General features: G+C 44.7%; 1 protein-coding gene across 1 annotated transcript; it reads right to left on the reverse strand.

Annotated features, from left to right (window-relative positions):
- Nucleotides 1–13806: 13806 nt before the first annotated feature.
- On the reverse strand, nt 13807–14148 carry LOC126209922 (protein C19orf12 homolog). The gene has a single exon (XM_049939041.1). The coding sequence runs from the start codon at nt 14146–14148 to the stop codon at nt 13807–13809; it is 342 nt and encodes a 113-aa protein (XP_049794998.1).
- Between the last annotated feature and the right edge of the window lie 5096 nt (nt 14149–19244).

A 19244-nucleotide genomic window follows, 5' to 3' on the forward strand; every position in this document is an offset into this window, starting at 1 on the left:
GTCTGGCATCTGCTTTACCGACGATCAACTTTATATGATCATTCCATTTTAAATCACTCCTAATGCGTACTCCCAGATAATTTATGGAATTAACTGCTTCCAGTTGCTGACCCGCTATTTTGTAGCTAAATGATATGGGATCTATCTTTCTATGTATTCGCAGCACATTACACTTGTCTACATTGAGATTCAATTGCCATTCCCTGCACCATGCGTCATTTCGCTGCAGATCCTCCTGCATTTCAGTACAATTTTACATTGTTACAACCTCTCGATACACCACAGCATCATCTGCAAAAAGCCTCAGTGAACTTCCGATGTCATCCACCAGGTCATTTATGTATATTGTGAATAGCAACGGTCCTATGACACTCCCCTGCGGCACACCTGAAATCACACTTCGGTAGACTTCTCTCCATTGAGAATGACATGCTGCGTTCTGTTATCTAGGAACTCCTCAATCCAATCACACAATTGGTCTGATAGTCCATATGCTCTTACTTTGTTCATTAAACGACTGCGGGAACTGTATCGAACGCCTTGCGGAAGTCAAGAAACACGGCATCTACCTGGGAACCCGTGTCTATGGCCCTCTGAGTCTCGTGGACGAATAGCGCGAGCTGGGTTTCACATGACCGTCTTTTTCGAAACCCATGCTGATTCCTACAGAGTAAATTTCTAGTCTCCAGAAAAGTCATTATACTCGAACATAATACGTGTTCCAAAATTCTACAACTGATCGACGTTAGAGATATAGGTCTATAGTTCTGCACATCTGTTCGACGTCCCTTCTTGAAAACGGGGATGACCTGTGCCCTTTTCCAATCCTTTGGAATGCTACGCTCTTCTAGAGACCTACGGCACACCGCTGCAAGAAGGGGGGCAAGTTCCTTCGCGTACTCTGTGTAACTGGTATCCCATCAGGTCCAGCGGCCTTTCCTCTTTTGAGCGATTTTAATTGTTTCTCTATCCCTCTGTCGTCTATTTCGATATCTACCATTTTGTCATCTGTGCGACAATCTAGAGAAGGAACTACAGTGCAGTCTTCCTCTGTGAAACAGCTTCGGAAAAGACATTTAGTATTTCGGCCTTTAGTCTGTCATCCTCTGTTTCAGTACCATTTTGGTCACAGAGTGTCTGGACATTTTGTTTTGCTCCACCTACCGCTTTGACATAAGACCAAAATTTCTTAGGACTTTCTGCCAAGTCAGCACATAGAACTTTACTTTGGAATTCATTGAACGCCTCTCGCATAGCCCTCCTCACACTACATTTCGCTTCGTGTAATTTTTGTTTGTCTGCAAGGCTTTGGCTATGTTTATGTTTGCTGTGAAGCTCCCTTTGCTTCCGCAGCAGTTTTCTAACTTGGTTGTTGTACCACGGTGGCTCTTTTCCATCTCTTACGATCTTGCTTGGCACATACTCACCTAACGATGGTTTTGAATTTTGTCCACTGATCCTCAACGCTATCTGTACTTGAGACAAAACTTTTGTGTTGAGCCGTCAGGTACTCTGTAATCTGCTTTTTGTCACTTTTGCTAAACAGAAAAATCTTCCTACCTTTTTTAATATTTCTATTTACGGCTGAAATCATCGATGCCGTAACCGCTTTATGATCGCTAATTCCCTATCTGCGTTAACTGTTTCAAATAGTTCGGGTCTGTTTGTCACCAGAAGGTCTAATATGTTATCGCCACGAGTCGGTTCTCTGTTTAACTGCTCAAGATAGTTTTCAGATAAAACACTTAAAAAAATTTCACTGGTTTCTTTGTCCCTGCCACCCGTTATGAACGTTTGAGTCTCCCAGTCTATATCCGGCAAATTAAAATCTCCACCCAGAACTATAACATGGTGGGGAAATCTACTAGAAATATTTTCCAAATTCAGGTGCTCAGCCACAACAGCTGCTGAGCCAGGGGGCCTATAGAGACATCCAATTACCATGTCTGAGCCTGCTTTAACCGTGACCTTCACCCAAATCATTTCACATTTCGGATCTCCGTCAATTTCCTTCGATACTATTGCACTTCTTATCGCTATAAACACGCCTCCCCCTTCACTGTCCAGCCTATCTCTGCGGTATACATTCCAATCTGAGTTTAGGATTTCATTACTTTTTACGTCTGGTTTCAGCCAACTTTCTGTCCCTAGTACTATATGGGCGTTGTGACCGTTTATTAATGAGAGCAGTTCTGGGACCTTTCTAAAGACGCTCCTACAGTTTACTATTAGCACATTAATATTGTTATTCCCTGTTGCATTTTGCCCACTCCTACCTTGCCGCGTCTCAGGAGGCGTCTTGTCTGGCCTAGGGAGGGAATTCTCTAACCTAAAAAACCCCCATGTGCACTCCACACGTACTCTGCTACCCTTGTAGCCGCTTCCGGCGTGTAGTGCGCGCCTGACCTATTCAGGGGGACCCTACATTTCTCCACCCGATAGCGGAGGTCGAGAAATTTGCACCCCAGATCTCCGCAGAATCGTCTGAGCCTCTGGTTTAAGCCTTCCACTCGGCTCCAAACCAGAGGACCGCGATCGGTTCTGGGAACGATACTACAAATAGTTAGCTCTGATTCCACCCCGCGAGCGAGGCTTTCCGCCTTCACCAATTCCGCCAACCGCCTGTACGAACTGAGGATGACCTCTGAACCCAGACGGCAGGAGTCATTGGTGGCGACATGAGCAACAATCTGCAGTCGTGTGCACCCAGTGCTCTCTATCGCCGCCGGCAGGGCCTCCTCCACATCTCGGATGAGACCCCCCGGCAAGCAGACAGAGTGAACACTGGCCTTCTTCCCCGACCTTTCCGCTGTTTCCCTAAGGGGCTCCATCACCCGCCTAACGTTGGAGCTCCCAATAACTAATAAACCCCTCCCCCCATGTGCCTGCTCGGACCTTGCTGAAGGAGCAGCCACATGTCCACTCACAGGCAGAGCGGGCGATGCCACACGGCCAGCCTCCACATTTACCCTCCGCCTCGTGTGCCGCGAACGCCGCTGAACCCGCCACTCCCCTTGGGGAGAGGGTGGCCCTACCGTGCCCGGTATCCGCGAAGATGTCTCGACAACAGGGACAGTGGGTGAAGCATGTAACACCTGGGTGGTATCATGCGACGCACCAGACTCCCCACTGCCGCTACACTCCGAGGCAGCAGCCTGAAGATGGCTGACCGCGGCCATCAACACGTTCAGCTGTTCGCGAACAGTGGCCAGCTCCTCCTGTGTCCGTACACAGCAGTCACACATCCTATCCATCCTAAGGAATCAATTTACTGAAGATAGTTAATCAACTTTTAACTACACTGCTAATTCACTAAAGGCGGCTGATTATTGACTAAACTGTGACTGCTAGCCACTTCTTGTAGTAAACAATGAAAATAGCGCTACCTGTCTCTGGACTGTATTGAAAACAAACAGTAGCACTAGTGGCACTATGGTTGACTCTCTCTGACTGTATTCAAAACAAACACGAAATCTATGGAACACTATTAATAGCACTCGACAATTAAAGCTTCCTAAAAGCAAAAACACACGGAAGAAGAAGTGACAACTAAGAAAAATACAATTAATACTTAAATTAAGGTAGCTCGCTGCACAGCAGACGTGAAGCAGACGGCGGTTAGGACGACACTGTATATTCTCGTGAACCCACATTTCCGATTTCATGCGGTTGATAATTTTTTCTCGCACAATGCAGTCTACCAAACCCATGTTTTCCGAATGAGGTAGCTTTGCTTCAGAGTCTCCAAAATGCTTCCTTTTCACAGGCAGAACTGAAGTACTTCTTTTCTTTTCCTTTCTTCGAATGGATACTTTCAGCCTAATTTTTGCCTGCCAGTGCTCTTTCCGTAATGAGATTACGGGGCACGCCGTTTCATTGTGCAACGTAGGACGACACTTTTCTTACGTCCGAGACGCTTAAACCAGACATCATCTCATTAAATGTAAAAATACGATCTTTCAGTTAGTTCTCAAATTAGTTGGAAAGCACTTTACTGCAGCCAAATATTTTTATTTGCCAGGTCGCATTTTCGTTTTTATTTTCAGTATGCCTCTTAATTTTGGCGTAGGGCAATTATATGAGTGAGCACATTTATTTATTCCAAGATTCGCGTTTAGATATACTCTACAGCTAAATGTAATTCGCTGTGATCCTTTCATAACGCCTTTCTGTTGTCATATGGTAATACACGATAATTTTTTAATTAATTGCTTAGGTTAAATAACACCTTAGCAAAATAACCACATCATTTCTAAACGTTATGTTGCACTAATAATGCTAAAGGCATTGTTATAGCTCATTATACAAATAAAGTTCTCAAGTTGTACCGGTATTATAGCGGAAACTTGTAGCATTATGTTACAGGTAACGTCGTCGTTTTCTTTTTGTCAGTGTCCTACAAAGAAACCACGAGTATAGATTCATGCCTGTCAAAAAACTAATATTATTTTGTGGCGATTTTAGCTATAAATACTATGCAGATAACTAACACCGACGTAATGCTATGAAGAAACTCTTTATTCAGCTTTGCGAGAATAGAACGCAATCTAGAATGACAAATCTTAACAATCATGGAAGTGGTATAAAAAAACAAAGGATGGTATTAATGTCACTCTACTCCCTCCAAGGCACAACACTTTGATTCATCGTGCATTTATTCTCTCTGACCCCGGTGACTCACACAGTTTCATGTATATTCAAGCATAAATAAAACATTACGTTGCCACTTACCTTATAACAGTAATTCTCTTCGTCACATACACAGATAGTTAGATGAAAACCACAACAAAATCTTCGCTGTCCTCTCTGTTCCTCAAAACACACGGGGCTCATAGCTGACAATATTGCTTCGAGAAGCAGGTAGTTCTTCCTGACGTCACGAAATTTCGGACAGTAGAAGAGGTACAAATTTTATAGCAGTGGTATAAATTGGTAGCCGGTACAATATAGGCAACTCTGTCCTACATAAATCTTCTCTGCAGGTGGAAATTGGTCGAATTATGTACCAGTTCAACGGATGGACTGATAGTGCACTCCGGTACTACGGAATTTTTAGCATTTGATTCGTAAACATATGACCATACAGTAATTTGATTTATGCCAACGATCTCATAACTTACAATTAACATTGGTAGCAGCAACAGCTACACATCACTGATGTTAATCGTGAACAAATGTGTAAATACGGGGCAGTTACGGGCAGTATTAAAATGTTGATCGGGCACAACCGGTAAAAACAGCATCATACCATATTTCGGTCTGATGTTGGCGACATGTTAAGTATGCTAAGCCATACATACTCCTCTGCAAAACGTTACGCTACAAAAAGTTTCGAGACTGGGCTCATAAAAACAGAGGACAGTTAAAACAGTGATTTCAATGCCTTAGGTCTTCTACACGTTCGCCGGCCGCTGTGGCCGAGCGGTTCTAGGCGCTTCAGTCCGGAACCGCGCGACTGCTAGGGTCTCAGGTTTGAATCTTGCCTCGGGCATGGATGTGTGTGATGTCCTTAGGTTAGTTAGGTTTAAGTAGTTCTAAGTTCTAGGGGACTGATGACCTCAGATGTTGTCATAGTGCTCAGAGCCATTTGAACCATTTGTTCTATACGTTCGTATAAACATGGACACTTTCGGGAAAGTCCCTCTTAAGGTCTGGGATGTTCTTCAACTCTCATGTTACACTGGCTTGAATGCATGTCGTCATAGCTTGACCCTTTACGCCAGGGCTTAACAACTGGCCGGTTTTGAGCGCGAGTACTCGCGTCTGCTCAGGCACGTGCTCGTGAGCAGGTGCAAGGTCACAGAGTAGGGAGGGAGGGGAAATGCGCGCGCACGTTTGAATGTGATCTCGCATTCTTAGCAGATTTAACTAGCCATCTGAATGCTTTGAACATTTTACTACAAGGTAAAAATCTGCTAATTACTCATTTCATAGATCGAATATGAGCTTTTAAAATGAAATTGACACTTTGGGTGAGTCAGCTGGAAATAGGAAACCTAGCTCATTTTCCTAAATTATCATCCATGCAAGATGTTCACAAAGACTGTGAACGTTATTCACATAGTTTAGTTGATCAGCGCTTTCGAGATCTGACAGCACTAGACAGTGATTTTGATCTGTTCTCTCCATATTCAGCGAATATTTAAAAGATTCGTCCTGAGCTTCAGCAAGAAATTATTGACCTGCAGTGTGACAGAGAATACAGAGACAACTTTCAGAACAAGAAAAACATTTTGGAAATCTACAGACACTTCCTTCAGGATAGATTTCCTCATTTGCACAAACTGGCAGCTACAATAATATCAATGTTCGGTTCCACATATGTTTGTGAACAACTGTTCTCTGCAATGAAATGTAACAAGACACGCCTGAGAAACGCATTGTCTGATCGAAATTTAAACTGCACGCTGCACCTAAAATGCACAAGAACAATTACTCCAAACATAGACGCAATTGTAAAGGGCAAAAAGTACAAGATAACCGAGAATCCCACACTTCAGTGATACCTTTTATTGTGTAACAGTTCACAAATTAATACGAATGTAGAGGCATACGCTAAGCTAATAAAATTATGTGGCACGTATACATTCTCCTTTATTTGTTTCATTTGTCGCAGTAATAATTGGTGAGTGATATCCCTGCAGGTGGCCGTGGATTTACATTGGCTGGCGGCAGCTGTTGTGTGCCCCACGTGACTTTCCCCACTCTCCGCTCTGGTCCGGTAGTGGGGGTAGCGTGCTCGCGCTGCTCCGTGCTCGCGCCTTGCTGCTCACAGCTTGCTCCGCGAGCACGTATGTTGTGAAGCCCTGCTTTACGCGAATTTCTGCTTTTTTTTAGAAAAGAACTGTCCGCATTTTGCATTTCGATCGAGTCGTTGTTTTTATTAGTATTCAGAGTGTATGGGACATTCTTGGCGTGCACCTTTGCCTTCCTCAAAACATTGAGCCGAATGTGTTGTCAGCTGGTTTAGTGACATTGCTACACAGCGATTTGTAGCACAACACCGTTAGCACAGTACGGCCACACATCCAATACGTCCTGCTGTCACCTGAGTAATCAAATGCGTATCGGCCAGTTACACTTGTTGGCTGAAGCTGCCACAACCGTTACTGCACTGATGTCGCTCACACGGCAGCAATAATGTCAAGTGTTCAGAAGACTCTGAAGAAGGCCCTAGCAGAGAAGTCGAAACGTCGATTCTACAGAAGAATAACGACGCAGCCCAACAATCCAGAAGATTTTATCTTCACTAATATCAGTCTAGGAACTTTCTGGATAGATGTTGCGAATTTCTCCTAATAGGTTTATAACCTAAAGCAGCTTTCTTTCATATCGGCTGTAGTTTTATGAGATACGAGACATCTACAATTACAGCTGTACTCCACAAGTCTTCCCATGGTCTATGGCGAAGGATGCTTCTTGTACTCGTACCAAAGCCCCTCCTCCCACCCCTCAAACGTCCCGCCTCCACTCACACACACACACACACACACACACACACACACACATTTACACACTCCTGTCGCAGTCGATATATGCAGCAACTACTCCGCAAGCTACTTTATGGAGTGTTGTGGAGGAGACTGTCTAGCACTGCGACTTTTCCCTTCGCCTTCGAAGATGCAAGTGGAGCGAACGACGAACGATGGTTGTTAAGTCTCTATGGGACCACGAATCACTCTAATTTTACATCCATGAACTTCAGATGTGCGTAGGAGGAACCAATATGTTGGTGGGCCCTTCTTTTATTGTATTATAAAAACTACTCTATAAGTCACGGCTGCAAAATACTAACACGAATTCTTTACAGACGAATGGAAAAACTGGTAGAAGCCGACCTCGGGGAAGATCAGTTTGGATTCCGTAGCAATAGTGGAACACGTGAGGCAATACTGACCTGTCTTAGAAGAAAGATTAAGGAAAGGCAAACCTACGTTTCTAGCATTTGTAGACTTAGAGAAAGCTTTTGACAATGTTGACTGGAATACTCTCTTTCAAATTCTAAACGTGGCAAGGGTAAAATACACGGAGCGAAAGGCTATTTACAATTTGTACAGAAACCAGATGGCAGTTATAAGAGTCGAGGGACATGAAAGGGAAGGAGTGGTTGGGAAGGGAGTGAGACATGGTTGTAGCCTCTCCCCGATGTTATTGAATCTGTATATTGAGCAAGCAGTAAAGGAAACAAAAGAGAAATTCGGAGTAGGTATTAAAATCCATCGAGAAGAAATAAAAACTTTTAAGTCCTCCGATGACATTGTAATTCTGTCAGAGACAGCAAAGGACTTGGAAGAGCAATTGAACGGAATGGACAGTGTCTTGAAAGGAGGGTATAAGATGAACATCAACAAAAGCCAAACGAGGATAATGGAATGTAGTCGAATTAAGTCGGGTGATGGTGAAGGAATTACATTAGGAAATGAGACACTTAAAGTAGTAAAGGAGTTTTGCTATTTGGGGAGGAAAATGACTGATGATGGTCGAAGTAGAGAAGATATAAAATGTAGAGTGGCGATGGCAAGGAAAGCGTTTCTGAAGAAGAGAAATTATTAACATCTACTACAGATTTAAGTGTCAGGAAGTCGTTTCTGAAAGTATTTGTATGGAGTGTACCCGTGTATGGAAGTGAAACATGGACGATAAATAGTTTGGACAAGAAGAGAATAGAAGCTTTCGAAATGTGGTGCTACAGAAGAATGCTTAAAGATTAGATGGCTAGATCACACAACTAATGAGGAGGTATTGAACAGAATTGGGGAGAAGAGGAGTTTGTGGCACAACTTGACAAGAAGAAGGGATCGGTTGGTAGGTCATGTACTGAGGCATCAAGGGATCACAAATTTAGCATTGGAGGTCAGCGTGGAGGGTAAAAATCGTAGAGGGAGACCAAGAGGTGAATACACTAAGTAGATTCAGAAGGATGTAGGTTGCAGTAAGTACTGGGAGATGAAGAAGCTTGCACAGGATGGGGTAGCATGCATCAAACCAGTCTCAGGACTGAAGTCAACAACAACAACTGTGCTACATTAAGAAAGGTTATTAAAAAGTCCAGAAGCATGTGCATCATGTCTCAGGTTAATACCTCTGTTAACAAAATCAAAACAATTTCGAATATTATTACAAGGGAGACAGGGCAACCAAGATTACAAGATGACGGCATCACCATCAAAGCGAATGGAAACTTGATAAACAACATTTTGAATAATCATTTTTTAAATGTTGTACAGGAAATATGATCTAAATTTTCATTAGAAGAAGCAAGGCAGTTAATGGAAGAGGCCTTACCCACACCATTTTATACAATTGAAATTCCACCCACCTCTCCTTCTGAAATTAGGAAGATAATAATCTCTCTCAAGAATAAAAGCTCACATGGAATTGATGGCATTTCCATCCGGAAAATAGAAGCTTGTTCCCAAGAGATAAGTGGGATTCTTGGCCACATATGTAATAGCTCCCTGAAGCATGGTATTTGCCCAGATAGACTGAAGTATGGCATTGTTAAACCACTGCATAAAAAAGGGGATACGTCTGATGTCAACAACTACCACCCAATGTCTCTTCTGACTGCCTTATCCAAAATTCTTGAAAGAGTAATGTATTGCAGAGTAGCTTCACACCTTTGTACAAATAAAGTTTTAACAAAATGTCAGTTTGGTTTCCAGAAGGGTTTTTCAACGGATAATGCTAATGAAATATTATATGCTATGAGTAGCCGGAAGTCACCCATTGGGATTTTTTTTTTTTTTTTGATCTGTCTAAGGCTTTTGACTGTGTAAATCATGGAATACTGCTAGATAAGCTCAAGTACTGTGGTATGAATGGGACAGTGCTCAAATGGTATGAATCATACCTAACTGGAAGAATGCAGAAAGTTGAAATAAGCAGTTCACATAATATGCAAAAAGCTGGTGATTTCTCAAACTGGGGAACAATGAAGAATGGGGTGCCGCAGGGTTCGGTCTTGGGTCCTCTGCTGTTCTTAATATATACTAATGACTTGCCATTCTATATTCACGAAGATGCAAAGCTCGTACTTTTTGCCGGTGATACAAGTATAGCTATAACACCCAGCAGACAAGAATTAACTGGTGAAATTGTTTTCAGAAGATCATTAAGTGGATCTCTGCAAATAGGCTCTCACTAAGCTTCGACAAAACACAGTATATACAGTTCCACACAGTAAATGGAATGACACAATTAATAAATATAGACTTCGATCAGAAATCGGTAGGTAATGTAGGATATTCAAAATTTCTAGGTGTATGCACTGACGAGAGGTTGAAATGGAAAAAACACACTGAGGATCTGCTGAAACGTTTGAGTTTAGCTACTTACGCTATTAGGGTCATTGCAAATTTTGGCGATATACAGCTCAGTAAATTAGCTTACCATGCCTATTTTCATCCTCTGCTTTCGTATGGCGTCATATTCTGGGGTAACTCATCATTGAGTAAAAGAGTGTTCATTGCACAAAAGCGTGTAATCAGAATAATTGCTGGAGCTCATCCAAGAGACACTTATTTAAAGAGCTATATATATCACTTATGAAATTTGTTATTAACAATCCGAACGAATTCAAAAGTAATAGCAGTCTGTGTGCATGCCTAAAACACTAGGAGAAAGGATGATCTTCACTACTCTGCAATCCACCATACGGTGCGTGGCGTAGGGTACCTCGTACCACAACTAGCATCTTCTCTCCCTATTCCACTCCCAAACAGAACGAGGGAAAAATGACTGCCTATAGGCCTCTGTACGAGCCCTATCTCTCTTATCTTATCTTTGTGGTCTTTCCGCGAAATGTAAGTGGGTGGCAGTATAATTGTACTGCAGTCAGCCTCAAATGCTGGTTCTCTAAATTTCCTCAGTAGCGATTCACGAAAAGAACGCCTCCTTCCCTCTAGAGTCTCCCACCCGAGTTCCTGAAGCATTTCCGTAACACTCGCGTGATGATCAAACCTATCAGTAACAAATCTAGCAGCCCGCCTCTGAATTGCTTCTATGTCTTCCCCCAATCCGATCTGATAGGGATCCCAAACGCTCGAGCAGAACTCAAGAATAGGTCGTATTAGTGTTTTATAAGCGGTCTCCTTTACAGATGAACCACATCTTCCCAAAATTCTACCAATGAACCAAAGACGACTATCCGCCTTCCCCACAACTGCCATTACATGCTTGTCCCACTTCATATCGCTCTGCAACGTTACGCCCAAATATTTCATCGACGTGACTGTGTCAAGCGCTACACTACTAATGGAGTATTCAGACATTACAGGATTCTTTTTCCTATTCATCTGCATTAATTTACATTTATATATATTTAGATTTAGCTGCTGTTCTTTACACCAATCACAAATCCTGTCCAAGTCATCTTGTATCCTCCTACAGTCACTCAACGACGACACCTTCCCGTACTCCACAGCATCATCAGCTAACAGCCGCACATTGCTATCCACCCTATCCAAAAGATCATTTACGCAGATAGAAAACAACAGCGGACCTACCACACTTCCCTGGGGCACTCCAGATGATACCGTCACCTACGATGAACACTCACCATCGAGGAAAACGTACTGGGTTCTATTACTTAAGAAGTCTTTGAGCCACTCACATACTTGGTAACCAATCCCATATGCTCGTACTGTAGTTAGGAGTCTGTAGTGGGGCACCGAGTCAAACGCTTTCCGGAAGTCAAGGAATATGGCATCCGTCTGATACCCTTTATCCATGGTTCGCAAGATACCATGTGAAAAAAGGGCGAATTGCGTTTCGCAGGAGCGATGCTATCTAAAGCCGTGCTGATGCATGGACCGCAACTTCTCTGTCTCAAGGAAATTCATTATATTCGAACTGAGAATATGTTCGAGGATCCTGCAACAAACCGATGTTAAGGATATTGCTCTGTAATTTTGAGGATCCGTCCTTCTACCCTTCTTATATACAGGCGTCACCTGCGCTTTTTTCCAGTCGCTCGGGTCTTCACGTTGGGCAAGAGATTCGCGATAAATGTATATGTGGGTCATCGCTAGACACCACTCGTGCGCTTGCCCGCCAACCGGAACGTCAGTGTCTGCGGACTCCTAGGGGTGACGTCACCGTGGTAGTATATGCGAATCAGGCGCCGCGCCTCCCCTCTCCGGGAAGACTACGCGGCATCAGCGCCCTCTCCGGCCCTGGCATAACCGACGCCGTTGACAGGGTTTGGCGCCGAGTCCGTCAGCGCAGACCGTCTCCTCAGTTCAAAGCTCAGCTGCACGGGATAGCGGCTGTCGACGTCACAATTGGTTATATCTGCGAGAACCAGCGCAGCAAGGAAGATAGTTTACTGTTGACTCGACAAAAGACTTTATTCTGGGATAGGAAATGGTTATTACGAACTACATGACCGCTTTTCAACAAATAAGTAAATGTGTCTCCTGGATGGAATGGCTCGCACACGTCACAGTAGGTTTAGGTGGTCCGAGGTGAACGGAGGAACTGTGACAGTGCAAGCAGATCAGTGACACACAAATATACACTTCATTGCGCTGCGATACTTCGTATAGGAAGCCGTTGGACGTGCTTGCGTACAGATACAAATAAAGCCTTCGGCACACGGACCGTGCTGTCGAACGTTAACGTTGAGCGTGACAAGTTCAACGTGCTGCTGAACGCTCAGGAACGATGCGACTTGTGCATACGGTGCGTGGGCCGCAACGTGGTATACGCGATCGCAACGCACTCCAGCGGCAGTTGAGGGATGTTTCTAGTTCGTAAATCACACTGTTTACTCAACGGGCGCGCGTAAAATTCCCACGTTAGCTCTATTAAAACGCACATTTCCTTAATCGTCCACGAAAAGGAAAGTACCATGTCCAATCAATAATGACGTAGGCTTATAAAAGTTACATTACAAACAGTGCGGTACAAATTTGGAATACTTCTCCGTATAAGATAAACATTATTCCATCATTCCCCCATTTTAGTAAAACCCCAAGGTCAGTCTTACTTGATCACTGTTCCTACCCAGTAGCAGAATCTTTGCAACATGTGAATTACGAAGCGTAAAAGAAAAAGGAGCAAAATATCTTTATACAAGTAGCGCAAGCTGTCCTCTAGATTAAGCCCATCGAACAAAGTCACCCCTCAAAAAAAGGTGAACTTATAGTTACATTACATCAAATATTATAGTGTATACTTATATTAAACTAATCATAAAGTATCAGAACCTAATAAAAACACGAATGATAGGAAAAAAATTTGGAAGTGTTACTACGCGAACCACCGCCCCATCAAATACTCATCACCGAGCAGAGACGCTAGGCTACTCACTACGCTTTTTTTCCCCTGAATTTGATTCATTTATTTCCATGGCACTGACAATATTACTCTCATATTACATCAAGTATAAAAACTAACTATCACACTCTAGCTCATTTTCCTAGCTAATGCTGAAAATCCAAATTTTACAGTAACATTTGTCAAACTTATCACAGTCCATACCACATATTGATCTGTTTAACACTCATCACATAACAATAAAATTCTATGAAAATAATACACTTTTATATATGGTAAAGCCACACAACACAGAGTTTCTATATTATTTAAAAGATAGATGAACACAACCAAATTCCTGTGTTGTGCCTTTTGTAAAAATCCTGAGTCCATTATTTTTCTGAAGGAAAGTAGACAATTATTGTATTCTCAAAATATAAATGCCCATGTGTGATACAGATAGAGAAAAACCTGATTTAGTAACTGTTTTAAATAATACACAGAAAAATGAAAACATTACCATTTGATTTTTAAAATAAAACAATACTACTGAAGATAGCTTGGATCAGTTACTTCTGCACCTATCTGAGTTCTCAGAAAATTTGTTACCAACTGCAGTACAGTTACAGACAGAGTTCTATCAGCGAGAATCAATGATGCAAGCATAGCTGCATCTTCTGCTCTAATGTCATTAATAACAGCCTGAACAAATCTAACCAATTCTTCCTTCTGACGAACTGTAAGATCTTCCATCAATATTTTTGGGACAGGCTTGAACTTGTTCTTACTCATACAATATACTGTGATTCCACCAAATGTGCCACCAAGTGCCAAGCCAAGAGGTCCAAGCAGGAGGCCTCCACAAACGGTGGACACACCGGTAATCATTCCTGTAGTGGACTGACAAGGCAGCCAGTCCACAGTGACGGGTAGCCGAAATGGCACACGTACACACACGCCGACTGGTGCGAAGTCTGGAACAGGATTCGTAATGAATGTGATAAAGAAAAGAACGTAGCTACTAGAACACTTAACTTTTATATCGTCCTTTGGTATAAGGCATTCTTGATGATACAAGTGAGACTATCTTGAGATACACGCAGTGGTACAAATGGCGCCTTGCTAGGTCGTAACCATTAACTTAGCTGAAGGCTATTCTAACTGTCTCTCGGCAAATGAGAGAAAGGCTTCGTCAGTGTAGTCGCTAGCAAAGTCGTCGTACAACTGGGGCGAGTGCTAGTACGTCTCTCGAGACCTGCCTTGTGGTGGCGCTCGGTCTGCGATCCTGACAGTGGCGACACACGGGTCCGACATGTACTAATGGACCGCGGCCGATTTAAGCTACCACCTAGCAAGTGTGGTGTCTGGCGGTGACACCACATTCCTCCCCCGCAAATCAGCGGACGGCCGTGTGAGAAGGCTTCCGCCCGCCGTGGGGAGGACCCCTTGTTGACATATGCGATGGGGTGGGGAGCCTAACAACAGGCGAGGCTGTGCCACCCGCACCCTGCCATTCGGTCCGAGGGGAGCTAGGAAACGCCTGAAAACCTAGTCCAGGGTGCACGTCAACATGCGGTGTATGCGCCCGTAATGAGACAGGAGGGGCCGAAGGGTCGACCTCCATTGCGTCGGGGGATCCGACGCGCGATGACAACTGGGCCGGAGCGGGCAAGAGTTCCATGGCGGAGGACAGCTGGTCACGGGAAGCGTTCGGCGGCGCATGACCCAGGGAGGCGCTGGGCGGCTGCAGCGAAGCGTCCACTGCGGGCGGCGCCGGCGGGAGAACAGGCGGCGGCGGCGGTATGTCGCCATGAGGCAATAGGGAAGGCAGCGTCGGTAACACCTTGGGATGAGGCGAGCCAGTAGATGGGTCCCCAGGGCGCTGACCGGACGGCACCGTTGCTGAAAGCAGACGGGGAGCGGCAGAAACCAGGCGACGACAGAGGCGCAGCTGATTGAGATGCCGACGCACCTCACCAATGGCCCCCAAAACCAAATACATCACGCGGCCGAGGCAGCGAAGAATGCGCCCTGCGAGCCAACGCCGTGAACCTCGATAGTTGCGATAAAATACAACGTCGCCAGGAGCAAAAGCAGGAGTCTGCCGCTGCACAGGAACCTGATGCGGTGGATGCAGCAAAGACATCAAGGTTCGATGACGATGACCATGGAGCAACTCAGCCGGCGAGCGACCATCTCGGGGCTGAGAGCGATACGAAGACAAAAAGAGTAACAGCGCGTCCTCCCGAGAATGCGACTCTTTCAACTTCAACAACTGTGACTTGAAAGTCCGGACCAATCGTTCAGCGGCACCGTTTGACTGAAGCAGAAATGGTGTGGATGTCAGATGTTGAATACCGTTGGCCTTGCAGAATGACTGAAATTCGGCAGACATGAATTGTGGGCCATTGTCGGAAACAATAGTCTGTGGTAGACCTTCAATGCAAAAGATAGTGGACAACGCTTGGATTGTGGCAGATGACGTCGTGGAAGACAACCGGACAACAAAAGGAAAATTACTGAAAGAATCGACCACAACCAACCATCGAGCATTCCAGAATGGACCGGCAAAATCTATGTGCAAGCATTGCCAAGGGGAAGTGGCTTTCGGCCATGCAAAGAATTTCCGCGGCGGCGCGGATTGTTGTTTGGCACACGCCAGGCAAGAAGAGCACATATCCGTAATCGCAGCATTGATTCCGAACCAAGTACAGTGCTGACGAGCAAATTGTTTCGTACGCACGATACCCCAATGTCCTTGGTGGAGAAGCTTTAAGACAGAGGACTGTAACGATCGTGGGACCACGACCCTAGACTGATCATTATCAGAACGCAACAACAAAACACCACGTTGTACAAAAAGTCTCTCCTTGTGAGCAAAAAATGGGCGAACCAGCGGATCCTCAATCTGCGACTTCGACAAGGGCCATTGCGTAGCAACTAAACGCAAAACAGTAGCAAGGACAGGGTCAGCAGCTGTGGCTGTAGCTACACGACGAAAATCAATCGGAAACGATTCGACCACGTCATCGGTTTCCGAATCAATGAACATGGAAGCAAGTTCGGAAGAATCGAATGCTTTATCCGCAGCAATAGGCAAACGGGACAACGCATCGGCGTTTCCGTGCTTAGCAGTGGACCGATACAAGATATCGTAGCGGTGGGCGACCTCAGAACGCAATGCGTGGGGAACATCGTGCGCTCTGAGAAACTTCGGTTGCGCGTTCACTTTCAGTTCCAAATGTGCTTCATAGTTCTTAGCGCAACCAAGGCCCGGTGCAAAAATGTCTGCAAACTCTTCACATAGACTAGAAACACTGGCTGAAGGCACAGTCTGAGTCACCAATAGGACCTGATTGACGATAGACAAGTGAAACAACTGAAATAAATCGAAACCAAACAAGTTCACAGCAGAAGAAGAACGAAGGACATAAAAAGACACAAGTTTTGTTTGTTCCTTGTATGTAGCAAGAAGAGTGCACTGTCCTAACTCAGGGATAGCTTGTCCGGAATAACTATTTAACTGAACACGTGCAGCACGCAACGGTGGTGCGCCCAGTTGTTTGTACGTGGCGTGATTGAGCAATGAAACTGCAGCTCCGGTATCGAGCTGGAGTGGTATCACTTGTCCGCCAAAGTCCAAATCTACAAAAAGTTTATTGTCCTGCTGACGACAAGAGCGACTGTTTTGTGCAACTTGAACAGACACTGGTACAGAATCGCGTGCGACGTGACGAGACTTCCGTCGACGTCGACGCACACTTTTTGTGGGACGAACACAGTCACTGTTAACGAGAGGAACACTGGGCGGAGTGGCATTAACTACATGAATGTCCATGGGCGAAGGTTCCCGAGCCTGTGTGTCCTTAATTCGAATCCGGCGCGAAGCCAAGGGCCTGGAATGGTTGGTAGTGTCCGATCTAAGCTTTTTCTGGCAAACACTTTGAACATGTCCTTTCTTATTACAGAAAAAGCAAATAGCCTGGCGTGACGGGCAATTCTCACGCGAATGTCTAGTTGCACACCGCGGGCATGATTTCAGAACTGCATTGGCATGCTTACGTGGCACACATGTGTGCGAGCTAGGCCGCAGCTGCGCGGACGTGCGCGAGGGCCGTTTAGCGTCCCGTGCTGCGCGCCCGGCGGGCCGGTTAATGTGACACACTGCTGGCGAGGTTGCAAATGATTCCTGAGCAAAGTCAAGTGTGTCTTGCCTATCCAATATGTCTATCGTTGAAGGGAGGGATTAACTAGTTTCAAAATCTGTTCCCGTATGCGAACATCAGAAACGTTCTGTGCTATTGCATCACGCACCATAGTTTCTGAATAAGGGAGTCCACAGTCACATTCAAATGCACAATCCCTAGTAAGTCCTTGCAAAGTTGCAACCCACTCCCTATTAGTCTGACCGGCCATACGTTTTGTACGAAAGAACGTATACCGTTTTGCAACTACATTAACTGTGTGTTTGAAATAGGCATCTAAAGCAGACAAAATTTCTTCTTATGACAGAGTTGCTACGTCGCGCCGGGGAAACAATTTCACTATCACACGGTAGGTGGACACACCTACACACGAAAGCAAAAACGGCTGCCGCTCATTACCTTGAATTCTGTAGGCGGCGAGATGAAATCCAAATTGTCGGGACCATTCCGGCCATGTCTCGTTGGCCGCCTCGTAGGGCCTAAATTGAGGTGCAACAGCATGGTGTGGCTGCGGTAGCGATGAAGCGGCGGCGGCCGCATCGTTTTGCAGCGCACGTTGACCCTGGACGAGCTGTCCAAGGGCATCCAGTAAGGCCTGCGTCTGCTGATTCTGCAAGCAATAAAATTCGGACAGTACATCTGGAGAATGTGGCGAAGCCATGACACAAGCAAATTAGTGCATCACGACTCGTCGCCAATGTAGTGGACTGACAAGGCAGCCAGTCCACAGTGACGGGTAGCCAAAATGGCACATGTACACACACGCCGACTGGCGCGAAGTCTGGAACAGGATTCGTAATGAATGTGATAAAGAAAAGAACGTAGCTACTAGAACACTTAACTTTTATATCGTCCTTTGGTATACAGCATTCTTGCTGATACAAGTGAGACTATCTTGACATACATGCAATGGTACAAATGGCGCCTTGCTAGGTCGTAGCCATTAACTTAGCTGAAGGCTATTCTGACTGTCTCTCGGCAAATGAGAGAAAGGCTTCGTCAGTGTAGTCGCTAGCAAAGTCGTCGTACAACTGGGGCGAGTGCTAGTACGTCTCTCGAGACCTGCCTTGTGGTGGCGCTCGGTCTGCGAACCTGACAGTGGCGACACGCGGGTCCGACATGTACTAATGGACCGCGACCGATTTAAGCTACCACCTAGCAAGTGTGGTGTCTGGCGGTGACACCACATTTCCTGCTTTAGCCGATTCCTTGACTGCAACATTCATGTGTTGGTGTTCTGACACGATAGCAAGGGCATTCATTATTTCTCATTTTCATTTAATATTACAGCTTGAGCTTTGAACGAGAACCTCAATTAGCGCCACTTATTGACGTAAATTTTGTTAACTGTGACGAAAGCTGACGATATTATTCCCATTTGATTTCACATTAAAAATTTAAACAAATTCATTGCAAATCTTACAAAATTTACTGCGCATCACTTTTAAACAGAATCGGCCTACTTCGTAAACAGTTAAAGTAACGGCAACTTGTATAAACCTAATATCACCACTAGTAGTACTCTACGATATCTTCCTTATCTTGTCATACCTTCCTAATCACTCCACATTCCAGAAGTCCAATATGTAAACTTCCCTGTTTTTCCTGCTGAGTGCTGACTGACGCTAAACCAACAAACCACTCACTGCACTTAATCATAGTATGTTACCCTTTGCTAAAAACGTTAATCATAGATAATTATGTTACTAATTGAAATTTAATTAAAACAAATTGTACGAAGAACAATAAGTTTTGGGTGGATCTTCACTATGTCGCTGC

This window comes from Schistocerca nitens, chromosome 10, assembly GCF_023898315.1.
Source record: "Schistocerca nitens isolate TAMUIC-IGC-003100 chromosome 10, iqSchNite1.1, whole genome shotgun sequence".
Taxonomy (NCBI): Eukaryota; Metazoa; Arthropoda; class Insecta; order Orthoptera; family Acrididae; genus Schistocerca; species Schistocerca nitens.

Coding starts and splice junctions, on each gene's coding strand:
- LOC126209922 (XM_049939041.1), bottom strand. CDS start 14,148: ATGATTACCGGTGTGTCCACCGTTTGTGGAGGCCTCCTGCTTGGACCT.